The sequence below is a fragment of the Elephas maximus genome, chromosome 25, assembly GCF_024166365.1.
Source record: "Elephas maximus indicus isolate mEleMax1 chromosome 25, mEleMax1 primary haplotype, whole genome shotgun sequence".
Lineage (NCBI taxonomy): Eukaryota > Metazoa > Chordata > Mammalia > Proboscidea > Elephantidae > Elephas > Elephas maximus.
This window is the reverse complement of record NC_064843.1, coordinates 18205394-18223715: the sequence shown is the minus strand read 5'-3', so window position 1 is coordinate 18223715 and position 18322 is coordinate 18205394. Positions and strand designations below refer to the sequence as shown.

At 47.6% G+C, this 18322-nt stretch overlaps 1 protein-coding gene across 5 annotated transcripts in view; it reads right to left on the bottom strand.

The window, feature by feature from the left end:
- NFATC2 (nuclear factor of activated T cells 2) overlaps window positions 1-18322 on the bottom strand; it is a 166714-nt gene that overhangs the window by 55101 nt on the left and 93291 nt on the right. For all 5 annotated transcript variants that reach the window (XM_049868794.1, XM_049868795.1, XM_049868793.1 and 2 more), the window contains exon 7: window positions 288-343. In XM_049868794.1, the coding sequence (XP_049724751.1) occupies window positions 288-343 (56 nt within the window). The remainder of the gene's footprint in view (window positions 1-287; window positions 344-18322) is intronic.

Here is an 18322-nt window from a genome sequence, read left to right as displayed (position 1 = left end):
GGGGAATTGAGTGTTTCAGCAACAGCCATTACTCTATCTAACAAAGTGCATTACGATGGCACAGCTTCAAATTGGGGGCCTGGCGCTCAGTGAATGCTTAATCCATTCATCAATTCAACACGTATTTACTGAGTGCCCCTTGGGTCCCAAGACGGTGTCTGGGACTTTGATGAAGGAATGGAAAAGGGAAGCAGGAAAGAGAGCATGAAGGAGGCAGACGAAAGGGAAACAGAGAAGGGTAATCAGAGATGTTCAGTATCCAAAAACCATCTTGTTTGTGTGCTTACAGGCTGGCTCTTGTCTTTATCCACTGTGGCTTCCATCTCCCAAATTTGCTGCCCATCTGAAAAAATAAAAAAAATGACAGACTCTAAAGGCTGTGTTAGAAACCAAAGATTTAAGGCAAAAACCCACCAACTGACATTTCTCTTGGTTTCTGTATTAGATCATTTCTGTAAGATGTGTGTATGTACATGTATGCATATTTTATATATTATATACTTTTATATGATATATTTTACATACTTATATATGTAAGTTATATATTTTATATATTGTATGTTTCATACATTTACATATAAATTATTATATTTATATATATATAAATTGTAGATTTATACATCTAAATCATATACATACATATATGTTATATATTATTTTCTTCTTCCAAAAGGAATGCATGTTCATGGTAGAAAACCAGGCAACAATAGAAAAAAAAAGAAAATAAGAAACTAGGAATTGCCCATCATTCCACTATCTAGAGATAATCACTATCTCTTTCTCTCTATCTAAATGTCTATGTATCTTTCTTTTAAAACAAATGGTATTGTAACACATTATATTTTATAGCATGCTTTGTTCAATCCAAGGCTATTTCCAAAACATCCTGCGTTCACCCACACTGTCCCTGATGCCCCCATCACAGATCACTGGCCATCTCAGGCTCATCTTCTCAACTATCTGAAAACCTAGGTGGGCTTATTTGCCCTAAGACAGCAGGCTTAAGCCATGTCCTGGGTGTGAGTCAACAGAGAAGGTGAAAACACAGAAGTCTACCCTCCCACCTCCAGCCTTCGCCTTTCAGTCAACAAGCAGCTTGAATCTTACGAGGTTCATTCCAACAATTGATGAGGTTTCCCTCAATAGTAAACTCTCCTTGCCTGGAGCAGAGTGCTGTTTCCCCAGTTTGGGGCCAACAAGTTGGGCCAAACAAAACTCCGTACTTGCGAATAATAGATTTCTCTTGCTGACCACCTACATTGGCCATTGGCCGTTTTTGGCCGAAACAAATCCTTTCCACAAGTGTTTCCAGGGTGTTTTGTGGAACGCTGGTTCTGAGGGATATTAAATGGTTTTATGAGAAGAGGAAAAAAATTCTACGAGCTAACAACTATTTGGAAAATGCTGAGTCAAAGTCAAATGGGTTTCTTTACTGCAGGACTTCTCAGAGCCTTTAATATGCTCACATGCAGAGTAATTCTCCAAGGTGGGCTACAGTATGTAACACATCCCAACATCTGGCTAAAGAGGCACCCCCCCCCCTTTTTTTTAAGCACAGCTATTAGCATCTTCTGTGACAGGTTGGATTTGAACCTATATGGCCTTGGCTCTTAAGGTTCACCCATGGAAATCTGGTTTTTAAGCATTACTTGAACTTACCAGTACAGACCATATTTCCCAAAATAATAACAAAAAGTTGTGATTGCTGCCAATGATACAATCTGGATGACTGTACCAAGGAATAAGCAATGAACAAGCTAGAACTCTCTGTAGTAAATAAGCCTGCAAGTTCTGACCTTACAGTTCTTTTAGGTCCAATTCCTGAAATGACTAATGAAGACATGGGGTTAAGTCAGAAGAAAGGAGGGAAAGGTGGCTGATGTACGGACTCTCACTTCACTGTGAGATCCCCGTGGGTAGGGACCAAGTCATGAATCACTATCTCCCAACACATTGTAGGTGCTCAGTAAACATAACAAATGGAGGTATCTGCAGCTCCAAAGGCTGTCAATGTGGCCAAAAGAAAGCCAGAATCTAACATCAGATACTGCTCAAAAGGAAGCAAGAGAGGATGGGAGGATGGGAGGATGGGAGGGTGGATGGGTGGATGGGTGGATGGGTGGATGGGTGGATGGGTGGATGGACAGATGGGCGGATGGGCGGATGGATGGGAGGGATAGATGTAAGGAAGAATAAATGTTTGGATTTATGAATGGTTGGAAAAATGGATGTTTGGATTGATGGATGGATCAATGGAAGAGTGGATAGACGGATGGATGGGTGGGTGGATGGATGGACAGATGGATGGATGGATGGATGGACAGATGGATGGATGGACGGACAGATGGATGGACATCAACAAGTTTGATTTTAAGTCATAAAGGCCTGAGGACCTTCAGTGTGCAAAGGCCTCGACAAAACTAGTCACAGACAATGCTAATTTCTTTGTCAAAGGCAGGTCAAAAGTGATCCAACAGAGCCATGTTCCCCATTCTCAGGTGATGATTACAACTAGGATCATGGTTATACAAGCAAGGTTCAGGTCCTCCTCAAAAAGTGCATTCTCATTTGCTAACTGCTCTGAGCCATAAGATCAAGTAAGAAATTAATCAAAGAAGCAAACAATAACATACTATTTGCCTTGTTACCCTCTCCCTTAGCCTGTCATTGACTGAAGGGAATTCTACCACCAACAGCCCTATACTTGTTTCAGTTTGGCTCCTGACCCCATATCAGCTTCATCTTCAGAGGTCTCATAATTGGGAGGAAAGGGAGAAGCAGTACCTGAAAAAGTGATTGGGAACTGTTAAGCTGAGTCCATGAAGCTTTCATCCCCAGCTCTCTTCCTTGATCCATGCCAATAAGTGGGAGATGTGGCACAGAGAATACGAAATGGTGGTATGATGTAAAGGGTGCCACCAAGAAAAGAGTTCTTACCAAGTCTCCTCTCCAGTGGCTGGAAAACCCAAGGGCAATGGGAAGGAGCCCTTCTCCCCAAATTTGACCCTTTCCCCCATCTCTGGGGGACCTATATGTTAAGCTATATTCCACCCACCAGCAGTCATAAAATTCTAGTTCATCAGCGTTTGAGAGTACCCTTAGAAACTAGCCAGTCCAACACCCTCAGATGGGGAATCCAAGGCCCGGGGAAGGGAGGGGAGTTGCCTAAAGGCTCAAGGTAGACAGTTATTAAATCACAGCCCTTTAGCAACAACTGGCACAATCCAAGAATGAAGCAGATGCTGTCAATGAGGGGAGCTCAAGGTGATCAAGCAGAGATAAAATTATCAGCTACCTGTGAGGCTGGAGAAAGAAAAGTCCTACATGGTTAGGATTCTTCTAGAGTCGTATCCACCACTAAGATGCATGCAGATGACTGCAAACCCTCCCCTGCTTCTCCTGTGCTCCCAAGATAGTCTAAGCTCCCACCTTGGCCTTCAAGGCCCTTCATGACCTGGCTCCTGCCCTCCACTCCAGCCTCCCCTGTTGCCTCTCTTACTCCTTTGTGGTAGGAATAACAGCTAACACGCACAAGTGCTCGCTACCTGCCAAAGTATCACTCTCTAAGCACCTTATACGTACAGACCTGTCTAATCCATACAACAACCCTATGAAACAGTTCTGATCATCACCTTCATTTTATAGGTGCAGACACTCGGCACAGAGAGGAGAGGTCACTTGCCCAAGATCACACAGCTAGTAAGTGGGAGAGCCAGCTTCGAACCCAGGCAGCCTGGCTCTCAGCCTGTGCTCCTTATCCTGTTAACATGATGAGATTTCAGATCCCCGGGCCTCTGTCTGTGCTCACATGGTCTCCACAGACAAGTTCATTAAAAACAGTAGGAAGGACAGTCCAGGTGGTTCATCCTTCAAGGTTCAGCTGCCGTGTCTCCCCAGGAAGCCCAGCCAAGTCTTGTTTGACCAAGTTTGTCCCTTCTGGGCTCCAATAGTACAATGCCTGTCTCCCCTGTCCTCTGGGGGATCCTCAAAGGCCACATCTTCCTTATCTCCCTACACAGTGCTCAGCCCCAAGCAGTCTCTCAGTGGAAGCATGAGGACTTGGTCAGAATCAGGAGCCCATGAAGCAAGCAAAACTCACTGCGATACGTTATAATCATGACCTAAGTTGTCGCTGGGGTGGTACGAGAACAGTGCTTCAGAGAAAGTAGAGGCCAAACGCCAGTCAGCCTCACCCCTCAGGTCTGGCTTGTCTCCTGGCCTAGAGAGTGGCTGAGTGGTTTTGGATTAGTTGTTGCCCACATTTCAAAATGAGAAGATTGCACCTAAAACTCTGGATTTTGCTCTTGAAGAAAAAAAAATCCCGATGTTATTACCACCCTGGGCCCCCCACACTGGCCCCTGGTGACGGCGGCCTCCTCAGAGACAGCCATGCCCCCTCTTCACCTAGCCCCCTATCCCAGCCTAGCTCTCTCATTCACTTTTCCAGCCCAGTGGGCCTTTGAGAGAAAGTGGCAGGCGCCTCCCTCCCCTACAGCTTAGTGAAGACCACTGGTCAGGTCCTGTAAAATGTCCTCAGTTGAGATTTACCTGAATTTTTCTCATGATTAGACAACACTTTGCCAGAAAAAGCCACTGGGCCAATTTTGTCATAGCCAGTGCACCCCTCTGTTGCTGTACCACCCCCTTCCCAAACTGAGGACCCCCGGCTGTCTGCAAGCACGAGACAAACAACTCCCTTTCCTCCTTCCGGAACCTTCTCTTTTCTGAAGAATCAGTGCCAAGTACCCAGGGGGCCCAGAAGCACTGGGCCACCCCACACTCCGTCCCTGTCCAGCCCAGTCTCCTTGGGGGCCCTGCGCTCTCTTACAACGTCTACATGTCTACACGGGTATGGAGGAAGTCCCAACAGAAGCACTCACTGGAAACCTTCCTCCTCCTGCCCCCTCCTCTGGGCTCTAGCCAGAGCAAACAGAGCCTGAGAGGCAGTACTTCCTCGGGACTCCCTCTGCAGTAAGTCAGCCCACAGCCACCTCAGGGCCTGGGCGGCCTCCGTGTTGGTGGCCCCCAGAGCTCAGACTTGAGGTCAGGGAAACACGCCTGGGGGCCCAGGGGGAACTCCTGCTCACTCCAGCGATCTGTCAGGACTTGAGGGACACATTTACTGCGACCCCGAGCACTCTTGGACACATTTTAAGCTGGAACCGACTTCCCCTCTCGGTGTCCCGTCACCTCACTGTTCGGCCATGCTGATCCTGCCAACCCTAAACTCTGGAGCAGACCAACCTGGCTTCAAATCCCTGTTTTGCTACCAATTCACCATGTGAACTTAGATAGGATACCCCTCAATGCCTCGTGTCCCTCATCCCAAATCTGGGGACAATCGTAGCATCTACACCTCCAGGGTTGTTGCAAGGATTAAATAAGACAATAGCACTCAGCACAGAATAAATGCTCAGTAAATACCATTAAGGATTACTATGATGCTAATGCAACAGATTATTTAAACACAGATTATTTAAACACTGTCTTGTTTATCCATTTTTTTTGCATATATTCCACAATGTATTAATATAAAAAAAAAACAAGCATTTTTTAATCAGAAAATCATACGCATTCTCTGATTACAACTACAGATACTTCTGCCTGTGGATGTGGCTAGGGGAGAACACCGGTTATGTGAGATGGGCGGCCGGATGCCTGGTTTTCTTTTTTCTCAAAAATGGGTCTTTCCATCATTAGCTTAACTTTAATAAAAGAAAGAGAGCCCTCATAGGAATGAGGAATCAAAGTGCGAACCAGGAGCCAAAGCCAGCAGCCTGTGTCCCTGCTATTGTGCCCTCGAGGCATCAGAGGGCAGCTCCAGGAGCCCACCCTGGCCCCTACACCCTCACTCATGGTTTATACTCAGTACTGAGCAAACAAGTGTCCAACAGGAAGTCAAAGTCCGTATTGGCTCCCTTCTTGCTCTTATACACGTGGAGGACATACAGGGGGGATGGTCTCTAAGGGAAGTGTGAGGTCTGCAAACTACCTCAAAGCCATTTTCCTGGGCTCGCCTCTTCATCCCTCCACCCCACATCCCCTCAGCGCACAAGACCTGGGTTTCACCAAGAGAACCCATTAATCCCATCCCCTGAACTGGGCACCTGCCAGTGGGTGGAATTCAAAATAAATGCTGGCAGGGCTCCGGGCCAGGTTCAAGTCCTGGTTTCACCACTGACTAGCTGTGTGGTCTTTGAGCAGTTGCTCGACCTCTCTGTGCCTCAGACTCCTCATGGGTAAAATGGTAAAGTTAATATTACTGACCTCAAAGAGTTGTGGTGAGATTTTCAGGATGTGTAAAATGTTCAGCACAATGCCCAGCCCATAATTAGCACTGCCCTGGTGACACAGTGGTTAAGAGCTCAGCTGCTAAACAAAATGTTGGCAGTTCCAATCTACCAGCCGCTCCCTAGAAACCCTAAGGGGCAGTTCTACCCTGTCCTGTGGGGTCACTATGAGTCACAACTGACTCGGGGGACCACCACTGGGTCTGGGTCCTTCCCCAGGTCAGCATGGATTTAACTCCTACTGTATGCAGGCCCTGCATAGGGTGCTGGGGCCTGAGACTGGCTGTGCAAGCCTTTCTGTCTGCGAGGGCATCCAGACAAGAGGTACTCGAGAAAAACAATGTACTCAAGGTTTCTCACTTCTACTGGTGGGGCGGAAAACCCTGTCTCCCCCTCCGACACATCCTCCTTCACCCTCACTCAACTCCAGCCCCAATGGCCTTGTCTGTTCCTCCTACAGATAACCACACCTGTACTAGCTCTGGGCTTCTGAACTTGCTCTTTCTGCCCCCGACACACTCTTCTCCAGATCTCCCCAGGGAAAGTACCTTTCCATCCATCAGGTGGCCCAGCTCAAACCTCACCACCCCAGGGAGGTCCTCCCTGGCCACTCCATCCTGTCATCTCCTATTCTCTGACCTTCCACTCTCTGACATCATTTTATCTACTTACCTGTTTGCAATCTTCCCCACTTCCCCCCAGGCTGTGAGCTCCCCAGGTGCAGAGGCCACCCTTCTCTTATTCCCCGCTTGATCCCCAGCGCTACCATGCCTGGCATGTAGTAGATGCTCAACAAACACTGGCTGAATAAATGGAAAAACTGGCCTCAGGATCCCCCAGTGCTCAGCCCAGAGCCAGAGCTCAGGAAACCTCTGCAGACTGCCCTTTCTAGCCAAAGGATCCCACAAAGAGAAATCAGCCAAACCCTTTGAAGATTCCTTTCTGGGACTCAACTGATGAATCAGGAGCCTGGAATCGGGTGCAGACAAGGAATCAAACACAACCAGACCAAATCAGCCCAGAGGGTACCACCGGTGCTGTGGACCACAAGTTCTTTATAATCTACCTCCCCATTTGGCATCTTGGATCTGTGGGACTCTGGGCAGACCTGCCCTGAATGGAACAGACCGCAGAAGACCAAACGCTCTTCCACTGCTCTGGGCTGAGATTAAATAAAGCACTTGGGACTCTGGGGCAGATGTTCAGGCAATCTTCCCCCATCCTAAATGAACAAGGCATGGGAGTCGGCATGAAAAAGGTCCTTCCAAGTCTTACTCAGAGGGAAAGAGAAAGGAGCCAACTTCTTCAGGCAATAGGTTGGGTCTAGACAAGACTCTGCAAGAAAAAAAAAATTGGGGTGGGGGTAAACTCATATTACAGCCTTCCTTTTAAGTCTGCTGCTGTGCCAACTCAAGAAGAGCCCTACTGGACCATAAGGAGAACCTGCACCAATAACTGGTGTGTTTGCTGATGGGTGTCCTCCATATTTCAGCTGGTTCAGTGGTTTCTCCTTGCAGGCAACTCTTTAACCCCACAACAGACAAAGTATGCAGGGAATGGTTGGGTTGGCCTTGGGTGGGGGCTTGGAGCCTCAGCAATAACCTCAATGAGAAAAGGGATCATGTCAACGCTCATAGGAGGAATGAGTGAGCTTTCAAGAGCAGGCAACTGGACCCGTCCTCACTAGGCCCTGGGCCTGCCGTTGGGCTCCAGGCAAACTGGGAGGAAATCAAAGTGTCACTTTGGGTCAGGAAACCACATGTGATACAGCCCAGTCCTGGCACTGCTTTTAAAAATCAGCCAAATAAAGACTGGTGAAGTCATTTCAGTCTGCTCTTTACAACTGCTAACTAGCAGAAAACCCTGTGCTCCCCTGAAGCAGGGGCTTCATGAGCTGAGCAGACTAGGGGGTCTGGAATGTCCCCTTAGCTTAGGATTTCAGCCACTGGAAATGGTAAAGCTGCCCCAATGTATTTACAGAGACCTTTCGAGGAAGGCCCCTTGATTCCAGAAACCCCTTCTCTCTTCTTATTGCCCCATCATCACCTACCCTTGACCCAAGCCACCACCATCTCCACCTTGACAATGGCAGCAGCTGCTCAGCAGCCTCCCAGCTTCTGTTCATGCTCCCCAGGCCCTCGAGACCATTCTTCATACAGATTGCCAAAACATTCTTAAAAATATAAATCAGATCATGTCACCCCCCCCCCCCCACCCCAGCCTAAAAGCCTCCAATAGCTGCTCATTGCTGTGGGAATAAATTCCAAGCTCCTCACCATGCCGACCAGGCCCAGCATGGTATATGGTCCTTCCCCGGCCACCTCTCCAGGCCCGTGTGTCTCTCACATGGCTTCTTGCACTCGATGCCCCAGTCACCTGGGCCTGCTTTTAGTTCTTCAAACACCCCAACCTCATCTCCCTGGGGCCCTGGCACTGGGCGGCTCCTTCTGCCTGGGACACTCTTCTGACAGTCCACATGGCTCTCTCTTTTCCCTCCCCTTCAGGGCTCTGCTCACAGTCACCTCCTCAGAGAAGCCCTCCCCGACCTCACTATCCAGGGTTGCTAGACTTAGCAAATAAAAAAACAGGATGTCCACTTAAATTTGAATTTCAGATCAGCAATGAGTAATTTTTCAGTCAGAAGCCTTGATGGTGCCACGGTTAAAGTGCTCAGCGGCTAACCGAAAGGTTGGAGGTTCAAACCCACCCAGTGGTTCCACAGGATAAAAGATGTGGCAATCTGTAAAGATTCCAAAAAAACCAAGCCAAACCCACTGCCACTGAGTCAATTCTGACTCATAGTGACCCTACATAACCTAGGAAACCCTACGGAGCACTTCTATTCTGCCCTATAGGGTCACTAGTAGTCAGAATCGGTTGACATTGCACAACAACAGCAGACTTTTCAGCCTAAATATGTCCCAAATGCCTTGCTACTGCATGGGATACACTTAGACTAAATAATCAGAATATTAAAGAGCCCTGGTGGTGCAGTGGTTAAGCACTCAGCTGTGAACCAAAAGGTCAGTGATTCAAACCACCAGCTGCTCCATGGGAGAAAGATGTGGCAGTCTGCTTCCATAAAGATTACAGCCTTGGAAACGCTACGGCGCAGTTCTACTCTGTCCTGTTGGGTTATTATGGGTTGGAATTGACTCAACAGCAAGGAGTTTGGGTTTTGAGGCTTGTTGTTGTTGTTGTTTAAACAATATTCTTTGGGATTCGAATTTAATCGAGCATCCTATATTTCATCACTCCGACTCTGAGGCAGCCCCTCACCCGGCCCTCACTGCTTTCTCTCCTATTACCTGGTTTTCACCGACTTCATAGAACCCTCACCATCTGAAAACACCCTGCTCATGAACGTGTTTGATACAGTCCACCCCCGTGGAACAAAGACCCATCTGCCACGTTTGCTGCTGAGTTCCGAGTGCCTGGCGCAGAATCCGCACCCAGGGGGTGCTCAATAAATACCAGCAGAACAAATATGGGAATACTGCGGTCTACTGGGAGTCCCTGAATGGTGCATTCAGGTAACGCGCTCAGCTGCTAACTGAAAGGTTGGTGGTTTGAGTCCACCCAGAGGCATCTCAGAAGCAAAGCCTGGTCATCTTCCTAAAAATCGGCCATTGAAAATCGTATGGAGCACCATTTTCCTCTGCTACACACGGGGTCACCATGAGTCAGGGCCAACTCCACAGCAAATGGTTTGGTTTTTGGGGGGGTGATGAGGGTCTAATAAGCAGAAGGAGGCTGCAATGTTCACAGCCTGGTCAGTTTTCCATCCCTGGAGGGATCTCAGCTTATCTTTCACCCCGCTCCAGACTTGATCACTTTCTGAGGAACAGGCTATCTTCTGCAGATGATCCACACAGGTTTCATATATAGCCTGTTGCTCTGGGAACCAGGAAACTGGGGTTTCAGGCCCAGCCCTGCCACTGACAAGTTCTGTTACCTCGAGGAAGTCTCTCAACCACACTGTGTGACTCAGCTTCCCCATCTGTAAAAAGGTGGAGGGGAAAAGGGAGGGGACGATCAGTCAAGCTCCTCCAGCTCCGTCAGAGCCTGATTCCAGGAGGCCAAGGTTCAAGGGTGAGGAGAGAAATTTACCAGTGCCAGCAAGAGGCCTTCTCCCAGTCAAGTACTCATCATGGGCCTGCCTTCCTGACTCCTTATTAAGTAAAGTGAGCTCCTAGAGGGCACACAGAAGGTCAACTGACATTTTCTGAGCACCCACTATGTGTCTGACACTGTCAGATTCTTGACCTACTTGTATTGCTAAGCTACCACCAACCCCATTTTAAAGATGAGGAAACTGACCCCAAGCTGACATAGCGTGAGGTGGATCCAGGCTTCCATCCAAGCCAGCCTGATGAACAAAAATCCAGCCCACTAACTGAAAATTTCGTAAAGGCCTTTTGCGACCAAGAACAATTTCTGTTTATAAAAACACCTGGACCCAAGTTAATTAGGAAACTCACTTCCCTGAGGCCTCTTTCAAAGGCATTCAAGTAGAATGAACTCCAAAGGCAGTTCTTGAATTCAAGGGACCAGAGTTTGGGTCAATATCTAGCCCTCTGAACAAGAGACCGTTTCTTGGTCTCTAGTGAGGCTGTGGAGCTGCAATCTGGCCTTTCTTTGGATGAAAGCGCCACGTCACAGCCAGCTATGCATAAGTGGCGGGCTCCATCCCAGAGGGCCTGTGGCACTGCAGACTTGAGTCACCGAGGGCAAAGGTCGGCACAGCCTTACTCATGCACAGCCCAGCCTCAAGTCTGACAGTTCCCAAAGGGAAGCCCAATCTAGGCCCTCCCATCCCAGGTCTTCTGTTCCAGAGATCTCCACACCAGGCAAAATGAAACCCGGGGGAAGAAACAGGTGGTAGGAGGTGGTATCTTTTCTAAGCTTGTTCCAATTTTCCCAGGATACTAGATTTCTGGAAAAACACCTAAATTATCAAAAAAAGTTTATTTTCAGTATATGCATTTGTATTTATTAAACAAAGCTCAAAACACAACCATTGGGGAACTCCAAGTGATGAAGTGACTCATGCCAGGATATGATGACTCAGTGGGAAAGAGGGAATTCCACCACCCACACCACGCTTCTAAAAAATCAATTTGTCTCTTGATAGGTGATGGGAGCCTCAGCCATTGCCCGTTCCAAGAAAATCGGCCAACAAAACAAAACAAAAATTTTCTTCAAACAATTTAAGTTTCAAAGCTGAGTAATCCAAAACAGGCCGGTTTCCAACCTACACCCCCGCAGGACACAGAGGGCCAGGGAGTTCCTTGGCCGGGAGGGAGTGGGGGCCTGAATTAAGAAGGATTTACCAGCTGAAAAATTCCAACGCCCTGTGTCATGTGGAGGAACCTTCCAAAACACTGGATCCCGCCCAGTCACAGCGAGTCTCTGGAAGCCATGGCAACCCCATTTCCGCTGCCACATCACTTTTATTTTTGTGTCCTTAGATTTTTTCCTGTTTTGCAATGTTTTGCTGGGACCCCCGACTCCGCCTGGGGCCCCGGTGGCCCAGGGCCAGGGTTACCAGCTGAAGTCAGTAATAGCCTGGATGTCCCAGCAAGCCTGAACCTCACTTGGAAGGTTACATGTTTTTTTAAATTTCAGAGAATATATATAGGCTTTCAGCAACGACTGAGAGTGATAAATAGCAAAGATCCCAATCATTCTGTTTGGTTTCTGTTTGTCCTCTTTGCCATGACTCGAGATATTACTCAGGAGTTGAAGATAAACGTTGCCTTGGAGTCTGAGCTGTCACCAGCTGACCAGGGACCCTGACATCTCTGAGCCTCGGTTACCTTATCTTTAAAATGGAGATAATGCCATTTGCCTCTCAGGGCTGGGCGGCAATGAAAGGAGGTAATACATGTACTCAACACAATGCATGGACCACCTACTACGTGCCAGAGGCTGTTCTAGATGTTGTAGATACAGCAGCAAATACCAAGTTCCTACCCTCAAGGAACAGTCTTGTGTGGGAGACCGGATAATAGATGAATAAACAAGATCACTTCAGTAGTGTCAACTGCCACAGGGAAACAGAACAGGCCCATGGGACAGAAGGTGACAGGATTGTGGGGGAGGGTGGACAGCTTCAGAACAGATGGCTAAGGAGGATCTCATTGAAGTGACTTTTGGGCAGAGACTTAAGGATGAGAAGGAGGTACCTTTATAAAGAAATGATGGGCTCCAGACCTACAGGGTCCCTGGGTCACAATTTGAGAACCACTGGTCTGTCATGGATCCAAGGTGGCACAGTGGTTAAGAGACCTGCTGCTAATCAAAAGACTGGCAGTTCAAACCCACCAGCCGCTCCTTAGGAATGCTATGGGGGCAGTTCTACTTTGTCCTATAGGGTTGCTATGAGTCAGAATCGACTCAAGGGCAATGGGTTCGGGTCTATGTCACAGCCCTGCTTCAAAGACTCCAGTGATTGGTATGGCCACTTGGAAGAAAAATTTAGCAGTAACGAGTGAAATTGAAGAATGTATGCCTGGGATCCCAGCAATTCTATTCCTTGGGGTATACCTTAGTATATTCGTGCATGTGTGCACAGGAAAGTCACACACAAAAATGTGCACTGGAACATTGTCGGCTTTCACAATTGGGAAACAACCTGAATGTACATCAACAGGAGAACTGATAAGAATGTTATGCTATATTTACACATTATACAGTACTTAGGAGTATCTGTAAACAAGTCCCCAAAACAAAACTGAATGAAAAATGCAAGTTGTAGAAGAAAATGGTCAGTATGAATCCATCTGGTTAATTTAAAAGTATGCAACACAATACAATACTACAGACTATTAGGGATACACATATGTGGGTGGACAAACAAAATTCAACATAGTGGTCACCTACTCGGGGCGGAGGAAAGGGTTAGGAAGAGAGGGCACACGGGGGGTTAACTGTATTTGTGATGTTTTATTTCATAAAATAATGTTAAAAATATATATCTGATTGGTGAGTAGTGTCTGGGATCTTAATGGCCTGTGAGTGGCCATCTCGGACACTCCACTGGTCTCATCCCTTTGGAAACAAGGAAGAATGAAGAAAACTAAAGACATAAGGCAAAGATTAGTCCAAAGGACTAATGGACCACATCTACCGTGGCCTCCACCAGACTGAGTCCAGTACAACTAGATGGTGTCCAGTGACTGCTCTGACAGGGATCACAATTGAGGGTCCCGGGCAGAGCTGGAGAAAAATGTAGAACAAAATTCTAACTCAAAAAGAAAGATCAGACTTGCTGGCCTGACAGAGACTGGAGAAACCCTGAGAGTATGGCCCCCGGACCCCGTTTCAGCTCAGCGATAAGGCCACTCATGAGGTTCACCCTTTAGCCAAAGACTGAACAGTCCATTGTAACAAAACAAGACTAAAGGGGCACAGCAGCCCTGGGGCAGGGACTGTAAGGTAGGAGGGAACAGGAAAGCTGGTAATAGGGAACCCAAGGTTGAGAAGGGAGAGTGTTGACATGTCATGGGGTTGTTAACCAATGTCATAGAACAGCGTATGTGCTTACTGTCCATGATGAGAAACTAGTTTGTTCTGTAAACCTTTATCTAAAGTTCAATAAAAAAAAATTTTTTAAATAATATAAAAAAATACATATCTGAGTTGTTTTTTTTTTTTTTTAAAGGAAATGATGGAGGAACATTCTAAGAGGCAGCAGCAAAAGCGAAGGTCCTCAGACAGAAGTGAGCTTGGGGTGTTTGAGGACAGAACGGAGACACGCGTAGCTACAGCCAAGTGAGCAAGACAGAGAGTTGAAAAAGCTGAGATCGGAGAGGTGGGCAAGGGCCAGATCATACACGGCTCTTGTAAGCCATGAAAATAATTAAAAATAGTAATAAAAATAATATTAGAATCATTATTATTACTGCTGCTATAAATAAGATGCCATTTTCCAAAACACCAGGCTTTTTTAACTTCAGAAACACCACATTGCCCGCTCCTACTGTTTTTCCACCGTTCTCCAATTTGTCATCTTGCTGGAGTGGAAACTGCCAATTCCATTTTAGTCCGCAGCTATAAAAAGAATATTGGAGCCGGTAGTGCCGATGACCAAACGCGGGGGCTAAGATTAGCCTGGGAGGCTGTCACCTTTCCTTAATGTGAGAACCAGCTGGGATTCCCCTTCCTTGGAAAACTTCAGCTGTTCCACTCCACCCCGCCCCCGGCAGCCCAAATGTCCATGGAGATGGCAACGGGGATGCGTTTTGGAAAAAAGAAGTTGAGCAACAGGGATTCCCTCTGCAGAAGGCAGCCCCAGGCTGGGTGGTGAGTCCTTGGGGTCAAAAGAGCAGGACCAGCTCCTGGCAAACCCCACGCAAGCCCCCTTCTGTCAGAGCTCCTGGGAGCCAGACGTTCACCCAGGGAAGCCCACCTCTTCTTGGGGACTCAGGGGCATCTCTCGTCCCACTGCTTGTCTGTTGTCATGCACCCAGCAACTGCATTTGCTCAGTATTCTTTAGCTGGGCATGAAAGGGTTGAAATGGATCCTCTTGACCCCAGTAGTCCACTGGGAATTCAAGTCTCATGGGTTCCAGTCAGTAGCTCGGAGCAGCTGAAGGGTCTTCAGGCAAAATAACCTGGTTCTAAGCTTTTTCACAGTAAGGCAGCTAAGGGTGGAAGGTGCAGACTCTGGAGTCAGGCTGCCTGGGGTCCAATCCCAGCACTGCCATTTACCAGCTATGTGATCTTCACTAAGTCACTTAACCCCTCTGTGCTGTTTCTCATCAGTAAAACCACGAGAACAGTAACCCACCTTATAGGGCTATCATGAGGAATCAAATTAGTTAATACATACAAAGTGCTTCGAACAAGGCCTGGCACAGGTTGTATTGTTATTAATTGTTTTTAATGTCTCCTGGTTGCATGAGATACAATCTTACTCATCTCTCTCCTTCCACAGCTACAGGGAATGGTACTGATAATAGATGCTAACTAAATGAGCATTTACCATGTGCCAAGCCCTAAGCTAAGAGCCTAACCCATATGATGATCTCATTTAATCTGCCCACTTTCCCCAGAGGAGCTATTGTTGTTAAGTGTATCAAGTCAATTCTCGACTCACAGCAACTCCATCTGACAGAGCAGAGCTGCCCCACAGGGTTATCTAGGCTGTAGTCTTTACGGGAGCAGATCACCAGAGGTCTTTCTCCTGAGTTGCTGTTGGGTGGGTTCCAGCTGCCAACCATTCTGTTAGCAGCTGAGGACCTAACCATTGCACTACCAGAGCTCCTTCTCCAAGAGAAGTAGATACTACCATAATCTGTATCTTATAAAAGAAGAAATGCTGTCTCAGAGAGGTGAGGCGACTTGCCCAGTGTGACACAGCTCCTAACTGGCAGGCCAGGGATTCAAACCCAGGCGACTCGACCTCAGAGGCTGTGCTTGTAGCCACCACTGTGGACGGCCTCCCAATGCCTGCCCAGCACAGCACCTGGGGCAGCATGTGCCAGATAAATACTGACTATGCTAAGAACCCAAGAATTGAAAATGTTGGAGAGAACGTAACAATAACTAACATTCAATGAGCACCTACTACACGCTAAGCACACACTTCTCATGTCTACATTTAACTGTAGGAGGAAAGGACTGTTATCTCCATTTTACAGAGGGGAAAACTGAGGCCTGCGGACAATGGGACAATGCTGGACATGATCTGCCTGCCTCCCACAGATGCCAGGAGGGTTTGATAAGACTCTGTGTGCACAGGGGCTGGCAGAGGGCCCTCCAGAGATGGTATTCAGTAACAGGGAGGTCTTATTATTACTCTTTGTTTAACACTCAACTTTTCAAAGATGAAACAGGCTCTGCTTTCCTCTCTTCAGGAGGTAAGCATGTGAAATCCCTTCTGAGATCAAGAGGAGAAGCTAAAGAAAAAATGCTGCTCATTGGTTCATTTGTTCATTCAGTGTCCATGCATTTACTCAAAAATACTTCACTGACACCCTTGGGTAGCTTCAAAAGTGAGTGCACTCCCAAGTGGGTTGAGGGTCGACTGGCTCCTAACTCCACAAAGAACTCAGTAGGACTAGACCTCTGAACCTTTCCCTTCTCGTTCCACCAGCCTGCTATGGAAACACTGCCGCTCTGGACGTGAGAGACAAGATATTTAGACCCGGGCCCTGTGGTCTGAGCGCTCCATCACTAACGGCCTTTCGAACCTATGAGACACTTGGCCATCTTCCTTATCTGCTTAATGACTTTAGGGTCAGATTAATCTGGGCAGTCACACTGTGGGCCCAGCTCTCTCTTTCAAGTGTCATTTTCCAACCCGAGAGGCGGGGCGGGGGGGGGCGGTGCGGCGCGGTGAGGCTGGCCACTGAAGCCAAATCTCTTCCACCAGAGGACAAAAACGTCTTTAATCCAGAGCGGCCTGGAGATGCTGAGAGGGCGATTCACATGCATATGGAATTATTCATAGGAAATTCATATGAAAAAGTCTTCAAAGCAGCACTGTGAAGATAAGTTATAATGGCAAGTGTATCTTATTAGCATTTTCCCCTCTGCCAATAAGGCACTTTGAAGCCATATGCTTCTTCAGACAGCCAGCAGGCTCGTTTCCTGGTACTGGAGATGCATCAAAGCAAGAGAGGCTATGCTTAGTTGGTCACTGACATTTTGTGCCACTCCCTTACTCAAGAACCCACGATGACTCCCTATTACCTTTCCCATGTACAGACCAAACACAGCCAATGTCTCTATGTGGCACTGGGAGACCACTCTATTCTGGACCCTGGCTGCTCATCCAAATATACCTCCCAGGGTTCACCGGCCTCTACTCCAGCCACATCGGTTTGCTCTCTGCCTTTCGTGAAAGCGCACCAAATTCTTGCCGCAGAGAGTATTTTTTTAATGTTTCCCCAGCTGAAAAAGAAGCCTCCCCCCAAATGCATCAAGACCCTTAAAAAGGGGCACGGCCTTTGGATCCATTACACCACACTTAGGCCTTAACCCTAACCCAACTCCATTGCCATCGATTAGATTCCAACTCATAATGACCCTATAGAACAGAGCAGAACTGCCCCACAGGGTTTCCAAGGAGCGCCTGGTGGATTTGAACTGCCAACCTTTTGGTTAGCAGCCAAACTCTTAATCACTATGCCACCGGGGTTTCCGCCTTAACCCTAAGAAGTAACAACTACAAACAGTGCACTAAAACCTCTGAGAGCTGGAACTCAACGGGACTGCCTTGTTTTTCCAGCTCTCACAAGTTTTCTGCCTTTGACAGGGTACAGTCTTACCACTCTTCTATCACTTGCTTCAGTGGAAAATACCTCAGTTTTCCTTTTCTGACAGGTTTCTACCTTACACCGGTTTCGGCTTTCACATGTGTTACTGTATTCGCTACAGAGCACAGTTCTACTTGCCTCAACACATTCAAACCTCTCCTGGAAGGGTAAAAAAAAACCATGATCATCAAGTCGATTCTGACTCATAGCAACCCTATGGGGAGAGCAGAACTGCCCCATAAGGTTTCCAAGGAACAGATGGTGGATTTGAACTGCTGACCGTTTGGTTAGGAGCCGAGCTTTAAACCACTGTGCCATCAGGGCTCCCCTGGTGGGGTAGGTGCTACCATTGTTCCTGTTTTTCAGATGGGGACAGGGGAAGACGACCTTCCGCAGGTGACGCCACAGGTGAGCTGCACAGCTGAGTTGGGAAGCCGGGCTGGCCTGCCCGCTCTGTACTCCTAGTCCCTCACAGCAGCACCCCAGCCATCAAACACTCAATGACAGGCCCTTCCGCCTTCTAAGCCGCTCCCAAACCCAGCCATTTTCTCCATTCCCCACCGCCTTGGTCTCAGTTAATGCCTTTTTGCTGCCAACGGCTTCATCGAACCTCTTCAAAATAAATTCTGCCTCCCAGCAAGCTTTCGAAGTGTGAGAAAGCAGTTCCCAAAGCCTGGTCACACGGCCAGGCCAACCCTGGAGAAGCCTTTGTGTGAACTGGGATGAAGCGTCCCCTCCCCAAGACACTCTGCTTCCACCTGTCAG